The following is a 12238-nucleotide window of genomic DNA, read 5'->3' on the forward strand; positions in this document are numbered from 1 at the left end:
GATATGAGTTAATGCCGACACTGGGAATTTAAGTGGAAAACCTGCTTTGTTCCTTAGTATGTTTACTTCTCACCTTCAGGAGGACAATACTTAGTAGATTTTTTAAAAATATGTAAGCTGTTGATGTGCGCCTTTTCTTTTTCAGAATTTGTTTCCCTTTGTGCAAAACTGACTTAAGCTGTTGAGAGACCCAGGCTCCAGACTTTCATTAATGAAGTGAAGGCTGCCAGCTAGTCTCAGCAAAGCCAATCCAATTAGTTAAATTGAACGATTCGTCAACCAGGGTTTCTTTAAACGTGGTCCTGCAGTCTGTGTTCACCTCATTGCTCCGTGCTCCTGCAGTGACCAACACTCTTTAATTAGAGAGGTCTGCAAGGAACGCCATGATGCCTCTGTGTAGCTACGTGTGTATCTAGCCTGATAAAAGCTGCAGTGTTTCACTCATATGGATGAAATTTAGCAAATAGAGGAATTTAAATGGAAACAAAAGCTTAAATTGCATATCATTCCAATTGGGAGACATTTTAATTTATTTATGAACAGTAGCATTCTGTTTGTTCAACACAACTGCAGCTTTATATATATATGACATCATTAACTTAACTTAACAATAGGCCTCACTGTGCTGCCATTAATTCCAGCTTGTTTTTCATTACCAGAAATGTGTGATGAAATTCTCTTCATCTGAGGTGCCAGTATGTTGCTCTCTCTGAGAATTGTTCGCATTCTTGCTCTTCCGAGCAGTGGGGAAATGAATGCATTTAACATTTGTGGAGCTTTTGATTTTCCCCTCACTTTATATGAATGAGGTTGAAATAGGGGACTTAAATACCCTACTATCGGTAAATCATATGGCAGTCAAAAATTACCCGCATGTAAATGGGGAGAATAAAAAAAGAATCAGTTTAATACTAAAATGTGGACAGGTCTCGCAGCTAACAGCAGAGTAGCTGCCTCCCACACTTGAATTTGAATTGCCAGGGCTGCTGTATCATTCAAGTCTGCCTGCTATGGCTGGGAGAGAGCTCTGATGGCTTGTTATTTCAAACTGATCGATGGGCACCTCTTGGTGGTGTGATGTTGCAGCTTGGCAGGAGGGAGGAAAGAGCTGCTCCAATTGATCTACCTTGCTCTCCACGAACCCCTGTCAGTCGACCATGAAGTAGGATTGAAAGCGATCAGGAAAAGGTTTGAAGCCCTGTCTTGTCTTGTGCTCCCACCTTGGAGATTATGCGAGGACGAACAGGGCGTTTGGGTATGGACAAAACTGGGGGTAGAAATTTAATAATTTTCAATGAAAGAGGAAGGTAATAGTGTTTGGTATGAATAATGTCAATCTCATCGGCTGTCTTTGAGGACAAATGTCACAACTTAGGCTGCATAGTACAATGATGGAGTTATTGCGATTCTCAAAGAAACTGTTTTTCACAACAACCTGTTTGAGAAGCAGTCACTTATTGTGGGTTTGTACTGCAATAATGATAATACTGGCATTTGATATAGCGCCTTATCATGATATGGAAATGTCTCAAAGAGTTTCACAGGATTCACTGTGAAATGTAGTGACTATTTTTAGGTGAACATTCAGTATAACTTCCAACAAAATGTCAACCCTGTGGTAATTATATCAAATTTTCAAATGTCTATTGCTTCATATGCGGCAGAACCTTTCTTACAAGGTTTCTGAGAATCAAACTTAAAATGTTTTCCAGTGAATGAAGTTTTACTGTGTTTGGTATGATTTCTCTATTAATAAGACCTTTCTACACAATGTGTGCTGGAGAGCTGTGGTATATCAGGGAAGGTTATAATGAGACACCACTGTCCTACCAGTTTTGATTTGCTGCAGGTTGGTAGAAGTTTAAAATATATATATAATATGCAGACACGCCATTCAGGATTTGATGGTGAATGTGGCTGAATGTGAATTTGAGCCACAAATGTTGAGAAATATGACATGCGCTTGACAAGCACTCACAGAGAACAACATTCAGTTAACAAGAATCAATGCCGTGAGTGTAATTTTCCATCCTGTGTTCACTTGCAGTTAATTGGACAATCTCACTCTGAGAAGCCATTAGGGTGATTATTGTGGAGAGTGAGAATGTCCCGCTGATGCTGTAGAGGATACTTTCCTTGAATTACAGCATATTATTAGGACATAGTAGAGGGAGTGTCGTCTTGTACCCAGTCTTGTCCTTGTATGAGTGTATGATCCTGACATTAATTCCAAAGAGAGAAATGAATTAAAGTCTCTTGCGCTGTTACCTTTATAAGCATAAATTCCACCCCCTCCCCTGAAAAANCCCTCTCTTCATTCAGAAGATTTGAGTATCATTTAAAGAGATCAATGCTGTTAATTTTCAAACGACACTGATGCATATTTCAAATTTATCATTCGGTTAATTTAGATGTGTTACAAGTGGTTTCTCTTCTCATCATAATATTTTTATTATTTCCAACCTTGTACATGGTATAAAATGCAATCAGATAAGATGCTGTATAGAGCCAATGAATTATTTCTGTGTTATTTCCCGGCAGGGTGAAACCTTGGGCAAGTTTCCTTACTCCACACTCCTGATAATAATCCCTCAAGAAAAAAAACAATAATAAATTGGTCGCTCAATCCACGACTGTTTGTGGGACACTGCTGTGCGCAATCGGCTGCCGCTTTTCACCCACAAATATACAGTCAATTCACTTTACAGTCTATTCTGTGAAGTGCTTTGAGATGTCTAGAAGACGTGAAAAGCGCTATATCAAATGCAGGGATTATTATTATTTATTATTATTCTGTGGTAGGTATGTTATTAAACAAGCCCACTGAAGTTGAACCCAGCTCGAAAGGTGGCTTTAAGCCATCTGCACTGTAACTGCTGGTGGGACAATAGCTGTCTCTGTACAATATTTGTGCAGTGCCAAATTATCCACTTCAGAATTTGAAACTGTGCTCAAAACTCGGAATTCAGCTGTGACTCCATTTGCATTTCTTGCTCCCTGCAGAGCACTGCTGCTCTCATCCCTTTTTGTTGTTGTTGTGCATATGCACATTCCTGTGCCGCACGCCTGACTACAGAAGGTAATTGCTGCCCACTTTGCACTGTTCTGGCATTCCAAATTTTGTTCCGGCACAGAACCCACTGCTGAGGTAATGTTCCTTCATCCTGGAGCTCAGATCTTGCATGGCTAGATTTGTGCATACACTGGCATCAAAGGCACCATAAAGGGTTTCATTTTATTGAAAGTGGAGAGGTGGGATAAATGCATGTTTCTGTTCCCAGTTGGCAGTATAAACCACTGGGGATTTGGCATGAGCTTATAATTGTGGTTTCTTAGTGGGGTTCCAAAAATCTTGGGTAACAGTTGAGGCTTGATGCACTTTCCCACCACGAGAAACTTTGATAGCGGGAACATTCATTCTGTGATGGCCCAAAAGACCTGGGCATTCTTCCCTTTCTGCTACCTGCTCTTTGCATTCTAAAAAGCAAAGTGCATTTAAAATCATTTACCAAACTGATGCCCTGAGCTGTCTAAATTCAAGAAAAGTGCAAAAGTTTTGAAAAGATGCTTATGGAGAGAATTTAGCTGTGTTCTTGATGGTCAGAGCAGCAGCCATGCTCCCTGACTTTCTCCATCCTGCTGGGGAAACTGAGTTCACTATAGAGTGGAGCGGTTTTACCAGCAGGAATGTAAATCAAAATGCCCAAGAACCCATGTTAAAAAAGAAAACCGCCTTGCATCATAAATGCAGGACAAATTGGTTATTGGATCACTCCTTGAGAATAGCATTGAGGACTAGATAGTATGTCATTCAGAACTCTGCAGCTCGTGTACTGTCCCTCACCAGGCTTCGGGACTACATCACTCCCACCCTCGCTCGCCTCCACTGGCTCCCCATCCCCCAGAGGATCGATTTCAAGATCCTCATCCTCACCTACAAGGCCATTCACGGCCTTGCTCCCTCCTACCTCTCCGACCTACTATCCCCCTACCTACCTGCCCGTACCCTCTGTTCCTCTGGCTCCGGTCTGCTCCACATCCCCCGCCCCAAACGCCCTACCATCGGTGGCCGGGCCTTCAGCCTCTCAGCCCCGAGGCTCTGGAACTCTATCCCCCTGTGCCTTCGCCTTGCCTCCTCCCTTTCCTCCTTCAAGGCCGGTCTCAAGACCTTTCTCTTTGACCGTGCCTTCAGCTCCCCTCTCGACTCTCTACCCCCTCCTCGCTCCCTCCCTTCCCTCCCCTCACCATTTTCCCCCCTGCTCGGGTCCTGACCCAACTGTACAGCGCCTTGGGACGTCCTCCCGACGCGAAAGGCGCTCTATAAATGGAATCTTGTTGTTGTTGTTGTATGCATCAAATTGTTCAATTGATTTATAAGAAATTTTACACTCAATCAGTCAGTCAGAACTACAGTCAGGTCATCTGAGATTTACAATTCCATATTGAACTAAGAATAATTACCTTATCCGAAACGAGAGTATTAAGACTTCATAATGTGCCTCCATCAAGCAGGAATGTGTACAATTGGCTGCCGTGTTTCGCCTACAAAATACCCAATTACTCCACTTAACAGTATACTCTGTGAAAAGCTTTGAGACATCTCAAAGACATGATAAGGCGCTATATCAAATGCTAATAATATTAGAAAAGATTGTTGTTTGTAAAGTGGTTTAGAGTAATTTACTGTTCAGCAATCAGAGACAATAACTTAATTCATACATTTTCATTATGATTTGGTGGAAGGTCACAAATTATTACTATATCTTGCCAGAAATAAAAAAAAGACCCATGAAATGATTCCATTATAATAATAATAATAATCCTTGCATTTGATATAGCGCTTTTCACATCGGGAGGACGTCCCAAAGCGCTTCACAGAACACACTGTAAAGTGAATTGACTGTATATATGTGGGCGAACGCGGCAGCCAATTGCGCACAGCAATGTCCCACAAACAGTCATAGATTGAAAATGACCCAATTTATTATTGTTTTGGGTTTTGGAGGGATTATTATTAGGCGTGTGGAGTAAGGAAACTTGCCCAAGGTTTCGCCCTGACCTGCCTGGAATTGAACTCGGGTCTCTCGCTTGCAAAGTGAGTGCTCTAACCACTGAGCTACAGGACTCCACATTATTATTTTAATATTTTGCAAAGAAATAAATGAAAACAATGTGCAAATTTGATTTGTGCTTGTATATTTTTTAATAGTGACTCTGAGTAATTTTATGCAGCTATCTTGATACTATATACCAGACAGCTTAAACGAATTGTCTTCCTCAGACTACGAGAATTGTCCTTCTCTCAAAGGTTTGTGTTTTACTTGCAACTGTAGTTTGCGACCCATTGTATTTGTTACTAAAGAGGGACCATACGCATCTATTTTTGAAATATCTTATGGACTCAGGCTTATGCCTTTTTCTGCAATAAAATGGATGAAATATTGGATCCATAGGGCATGTGATGTACGTATGCTGTTTGGGCCTTGCTCACACCAATGATGAATTGTTGATATACAGTGGGTTTACTTCCTGGAATTCAGGAAAGAAAATGCTATCTAAAAGGTTGAAAAACAAGGGTAAACAAGGAGAAATTAAAAGCTACAGACAGTTAATTGTGTATCTGGACCACTGAAAAGATATTGGCAGGGCAACTGGATTTGAGCAATGCCAGTTTTATAATTTGAAGTTCCAATTTTGCATTGATATCTTGTACTTCAGCTCTGCACCTTAATGTGAGCCACCAACTCTGAAATTGATATGGACCTCTGGCTTGATTTCACACACCAGCCCCAAGAGTTGGTACAGAACCTTTTCCCTGTTCTGTTGGTGATCGCTTTTAAGCCAGTTGATTTTTGCTTGAGTTTGCTCATCCACTCGGACTGAAAGGTTACCTTGAGATCCCATGATCTGGTAGAGAGAGAGACATGTTTACTATAAACGGAAGCACATACCATATCAACAAGCGGTGTGCATATTTGAGCATGTTAGAAACTGTGGTATGATGTTTACACTATATACACTCAGGGTATCAATGTTTTGTTTCTAACTTTCTCCCTTTTCACTTGAAACTAATATCTCATGCTGAAAGAATTACCTTCCAATGCCAACAGCCCTCTATTTTCCCATCCAAGTGTCAGTTGTTTACTTAACAATGGGACCAACACAGCTGAACTTGTGTGAAAGGGTCGTATAGATAGTGATTAGGAAAGAAAACTAAGGCTATTTGTTTTTCTCCCTTTATCCCAGCCAAGAGATGCGGAGGAGCCCTACTATCTCTTGGCTCAAGTTGAAAAACTCCTACAAAGGACAAGAATCAAAGTTTGAACTGTCCAGGTCTCTATGGCTCAGTACCATAGCCATATAATGCATTTAACCATTTGGGGAGCAACACGAGTGAGTGTGTGTGTTTGTGTTTTGGTAAAGCCTTTGTTGGTCTTAGTTCTGTATGGATATAATACTAATCCTTGCATTTGATATAGTGCTTATCACATCTTCGAGACATCTCAAAGCGCTTCACAGGATACATTGTAAAGCGAAAAAGTTAGTATGCAAATACAGTAAGCACTAGGGAAGGCTAATGGCATGTTGGCGTTTATTGTAAAAGGGTTTGAATACAAGAGTAGGGAAGTCTTGCTGCAACTGTATAGGGCCTTGGTGAGACCGCACCTAGAATATTGTGTGTAGTTTTGGTCTCCTTATTTAAGAAAGGACATACTCGCCTTAGAGGGGGTGCAGTGTAGATTCACTAGGTTAGGTCCTGGGATGAGGGGGTTGACCTATGAGGATAGGTTGAGTAAACTAGGCCTATATTCTCTAGAATATAGAAGAATTAGGGGTGATATTATAGAAACATATAAGATTCTTATGGGGCTTGGCAGAGTAGACAGTGTGAGACTGTTTCCCCTGGTCTATAACTAGGGGTCACAGTCTTAAGAATAAGGGACAGACCTTTCGAACAGAGTTGAAGAAACACTTCTTCACTCAGAGGGTAGTGAATTTATAGAATTCTCTACCCCAAAAGGCTGTAGATGCTCAGTCCTTGAAGATATTCGAGACTGAGATTGATAGGTTTCTAAAAGATAGAGGGATTAAGGGATACGGGGATAAGGCAGGCAGATGGAGTTAGGTTAGAAGATCAGCCATGATCTTATTGAATGGTGGGACAGGCTCAAGGGGCCGAATGGCCTACTCCTGCTCCTAATTTCGATGTTCCTATGAAGTGACTGTGTGTTTTTGGGTGAAACACGGCAGCCAATTGCATGCAGCAGTGTTCCTCACACAGTCTCTGGTATGTCTGTTTGTGCTTGTGTCTGTCTCTGTATGTATATGTATATATATTTATGTGTGTGTGATTAATATCATATCTATGTTTGTGATATTAAAATGTAAAATATATATTTTTTGTATCACGTGAATAGAATGGGTTATGACTCATTTTAAATAACTTCCTTCAGGAAGCTGAATTCAGCTTTATCTGGTCAATTGTGTCCAAAACAACATATTTAATTAGACATGGGGAGCAGAGTCGAAGCATCATTTTTTAACTTTCAAACATCCATTCTGAAAACATGCTTTGGAGTTCTTTTTTGCATTAATACGCACCGAGGTTTGCTTCTGTCTAAACTCGCTCTCTCTTTGCAGACGATATTGATCTATCTCAGCTTGAGCCTCATCCTTTGCTTGTTTGAGTCGTCTTCCTTTCCCTAAAAGCAGCATTCACAAAGCAAATTCCACGTAACTGTTTGACACCAAATATGCCACAAATCTAATGAATAGAAGATGCACAATGGGGATCAATGGATTCTAAAAAAAACTAAATCATCGAGCGATGCTGTACTAAATAATAAGGCTCCTGTGAGTTATGTCGCCCGATGTCTAGAATGATTTCTTTTTCATGATATTGATTCTCTTCATAGATTCTGCTTTCAACCCATCTGTTTTTTTTTGCTGTACGATTTCCACTAGGTTTCAAAATGCAACACCTAATTACAAAAGGCGTTGCTTGCTTCCAGCGTCCTCACTGCTTGTCTGAGGTGGAGTAATCTGGTGTGAACTCTGATGATATGACTTGGTGCCTTCTTTGTGATGTGATCACTGCAGCATTGTAACAGTGGTGCTTGCTTACCAGCAATCACTGCTGGAACCAATAATTATATGTATAATTGTAGGCTATTAAATTTGGTCATGGGGCAGTGGGGGGAACCCAATGGTAACACAGTATGACATGCTGTGCCCCAGAATAATGGATAGGATAGGGCTTCATTTCCTCAATTTTCTTTATCTAGTCTCCCCTTGTAGAAAGATCTTGTGCACTGCTTGGTGGAGTCCTGTAGCATATTGGTTAGAGCACTCGCCTTGTAAGCGAGACATCCTGGGTTTGATTCCTGGTTGGGGCAAAACCTGAGGCAAGTTTCCTTACTCCACACGCCTGTTTATCTACCAGTAAGTAGGAACCTGATTGTTATTCGATTGGCAGATCACTTTTTGGGGGTAATAATACCCCCCCTCAAAAAAAATTGACTCAATCCATGACTGTTTGTAGGACACTGCTGTGTGCAATTTGCTGCTGCATTTCGCCTGCAAATACACAGTAAGTTCACTTTACAGTATATTCTGTGAAGTGATTTAAGACTTCTCAATTACGTGATAAGGCGCTATGCCAAATGCCAAAGTTTATTATTAAAGAGCAGCATTAACTGAGGTCACAAATCTTTGGCCATGGCTTGGGCAAGGGACAAATGAAATTGAGCAAATAAATGGCTTCTTAAATTTTAAAAAAACTATGGAAACTTATTTGTGAGTTAGAAAGTCCAGCACCACTAGTCTATATTCACACTCAGAGGAAAAAAATGTAATCCAACATTGTACAATGGGATTTTCATTGATCCATGCTCCAAATTAGGTGAGTTTTAAAGCCTAGTGAAAAAGTGCCACATATTATAAGCCTTAAAGTGTTCTTTCAGTTTTTTTTACACACACACACACTGTAATGCATTGCACTACCTGAAGCAATGGTTCTTGGGAACTGTTTTACTCGCCAATTCTATTGCCAGATTCAATTGATTACCTGATTGTGCAAAGTTAGCATTGCAGTTTCTCAGACCATTTATAAGATGGAACTCAGCGACCAGATGTGCATGTGAGGAAATGCGACGTCTCTATCGTCTCCATCAATTCTATACTTCTTAAATATTCAATTTGACAAATAGCAAATACTGCACATCACAAAACTTGAACCCATATATTTTGAAGTCGTAAATGCAAACCTATTCTCTTATGAAGCTTTTACAGAAATCCTGTTTTAGGCATGATCTCCCTGGCATGTGATAACAGTGCTGTACATTGCGAAGTTACAGTTGTTAATGAAGAAAATCTCATGCAGGTTAGAATTCAGACCATCCAACACCATATTTGGGATTCTTCCCCTAGAAAGCAATAAACAATTAATTCGTTTTTATAAGACCCTTTTGAAGTCTGAACACTATCCGTTTTTTTTCTTAATTCATGAACAAGCCCACTGGATATCACTCCAAAATAAACATTACAGCTTTGTAATTCCTCTCTTTCACAGACAGAATTATTTGGTTTTAAACATAAAACCTATTTTAACTCTGATGTCCATGAAGCCTATCTGGAAGTGGACATTCACCGTTTTGGCCCATGAAACAGTTGCCAGAGGACAGGGAAACAGCCTTCTTCAATATACACCAACTCCAAAGATTTTTATTTTTTCAAAGAACTTTCTGTTCATGGATTAGATCTAGTCCACATCAACCAAGGCTACCGATTTATAAACTATTCAAAATAGCCACATTTTCAGAATTCACTGCCTATCCCTTTCTTCCCAATATGCATCTTGAACAGCACTCAGTTATCAAACCCACAGGGATATATTTAAGGGCAAATGTTTAGGTTTGTTTTTCTAGTTTTTGCTATCCATTTTTACATCAACATGGACTGTTTTCATTGAAGTCACATAGGTGATTACATGATCATAATTCTACTCTGTGCAAGATTCTTCCTACCCTTCTATCCACCCACTGGATCTGCCTACATTTCCAGGATAGCTCGGCTCTATGCCCAGCACCACAGGAGGATGTATCTGGGATGCGCGTAAGAGACCTGCCAACAACAAGATGTCCCTGCATGCGAGGAGAAGCAGATCGTCCAACCTCTTCATCATGAGTACAACAAAGTGTTTGTTACAGTGGCTCAGATGAGAGTGACATGTCCTGAGTTCTGACCCATTTGGCATTGCTGTGTGGAAGTTGTGTTGGAGATAAGAAACGTAGACTTGAATTTTGCTCTCTGCACTTACCGAAGATGCTAACTCATAAACAGTTGTGTTTTGAACGCAGCTTTCATGGTTTGGCAAATACGTTTCAGATGCCAGTAAGTCGCCTGAAGTTTATATTTCTTGCATTTTTTTTAAAAAAATTGCCAGTGGAAGGAATGCACGTTCCTCCCCACTGACAATCACCTACTAAAAAATATCTGATCCCAAATGTAGAATAAATAGAGTAGAAATGTAGACCTTCCGACAGTACACGTGTCAAAGAAATTGCATCCCTATGTTGCCATCCAGCTGCAGTCTAACCTGTCGTCCCCCCCCCCACCCCAGTGGTTGGTGTGGAGGCAGATGTTAGGGGGTATCATTGCTAATATTCCAGTTGTTGTGTTCAATCGGACTGGACCAAGAAATCAACAACACAAATGCTCGCCCCTCTCTCGCATGGTTCGGCATGTAATATATATTAATATAGAAACTGCAGCCTTAATAATAATAATAATAATAATCCTTGCATTTGATATGTTGATCTGCTGCGCTCGTCACACATTCATTCCTATTTCCCATTCCACTCTCAAGCCAAGACAACTTCCACTCGAGCACTTTTACTTTCACGATCGTTAAGAAAGTCAAGTTGTCCAATATAATCACTGAAGTCTGAGGTCAAGCCCAACTCAACTCTGCACTCAACATCAGAAGAGATGAGAAAGAAAGTCCATGCTAAACTTTTCTCTTTTCTCTCTTTCTTTCGGGGTGGGTGGGGTGGGTGGGGGGAGATTTCCTCTGCAACTTGATGTGAGATTAAAATCGTCTCCACTGTAGTTTTAATTAAAAAAAAACACCCAACAGCAAACAAGAAATCCACCTGAGAGTGAGGGAGAGTCCGGACACTTACCCTTCTTAGCCTCCTCTAACCTCTCTTTGGCTCGTTTCTCTGCTTGCAGCAGCTGATGGATCCCCAGGGACTGACTGGTCATGTTCTCCAGGGTGCAGAGCCCTGATCTGCTGTCCTCTGGTGGGTGGGGTGGTGGGTGGGGGGGGGGGGTTTAGAGTCAGCAACCACCCCCACCCCCACCCCCACACCCACCCACTCCCACCCCCATCACCTCCCCGGCTTCTGCTGTGTTGGCACAGGCACTCCATCCCCTCTCCACATTGCAGCTGTAACCTGCAGATTGCAGTCCTCAGCCGCTCGAGTCGGTTTCCCAACACCCAACGCCTTCCCTCCAACGTTGTTTTGCAATTTTGCAATTTTACGCACTGCACAATCTGAACCCTCCGCTTCTTTTTTTATATATAAAAAAAAGTCAATCAAATCAAATCATATCGAATCAAAGTCTGCGCCTTTATCTTTCGGTCGTTCTTATTCCCTCGTTACATCGAGATCTCTCCCTCTGTAGCGCTGCATCTATCTATTTGCAGATGTTTTTTTCCTAACGTGTGTTTTTCTCTCTCTCTCTCTCTCTCTCTCTGGCTTTGCTTGTGGGCAAAAAAAAATCTTGTTCATTTTTTTTCCCCAAAAAAAATAAGCGGATGAATTATACTTTCTATTCTCTGTCGAGTTATGTCATCATTGTGTGTGTGTGGTGGTTGTATTAGGAGCATATTTGCTGGGGTGTAAGATTACTTTGCTAAGGGGATGTGTGGGATTTAAATATATATATATATATGAAGGTAATTAACACGTGAAATCTCAATTCATTTTCAGACATTGTGATTTTTCACCTAAAGAGAGCCCAGGACGACTCACACTGGATTAGTTTTCAAACAATTCAGCACCTAGTAATGTAAGGTTTCTTGAAAAGAACATCACTGAGATAGATCATAGCTGTTTCATAACAAATGCCATTCGAAATAATAGCATCGGTTTCTTACAAGGCCGCCTTCACGGATCAGTATTAACGCCTTGGCAGATTTGTGAGGCTTCATCTACTTTTTTTTAATATAAAA

General features: G+C 40.9%; 1 protein-coding gene across 1 annotated transcript; it reads right to left on the reverse strand.

Annotated features, from left to right (window-relative positions):
* Nucleotides 1–5192: 5192 nt before the first annotated feature.
* On the reverse strand, nt 5193–11277 carry LOC103174772 (V-type proton ATPase subunit G 3). The gene is made up of 3 exons (XM_007887319.2): nt 11184–11277; nt 7603–7703; nt 5193–5907 (listed from the first exon to the last, which is right to left on the reverse strand). The coding sequence occupies exons 1-3, from the start codon at nt 11263–11265 to the stop codon at nt 5728–5730; spliced, it is 363 nt and encodes a 120-aa protein (XP_007885510.1). The 5' UTR covers nt 11266–11277; the 3' UTR covers nt 5193–5727.
* Nucleotides 11278–12238: the final 961 nt, after the last annotated feature.

Source organism: Callorhinchus milii, unplaced genomic scaffold (assembly GCF_018977255.1).
Source record: "Callorhinchus milii isolate IMCB2004 unplaced genomic scaffold, IMCB_Cmil_1.0 Scaffold5, whole genome shotgun sequence".
Taxonomy (NCBI): Eukaryota; Metazoa; Chordata; class Chondrichthyes; order Chimaeriformes; family Callorhinchidae; genus Callorhinchus; species Callorhinchus milii.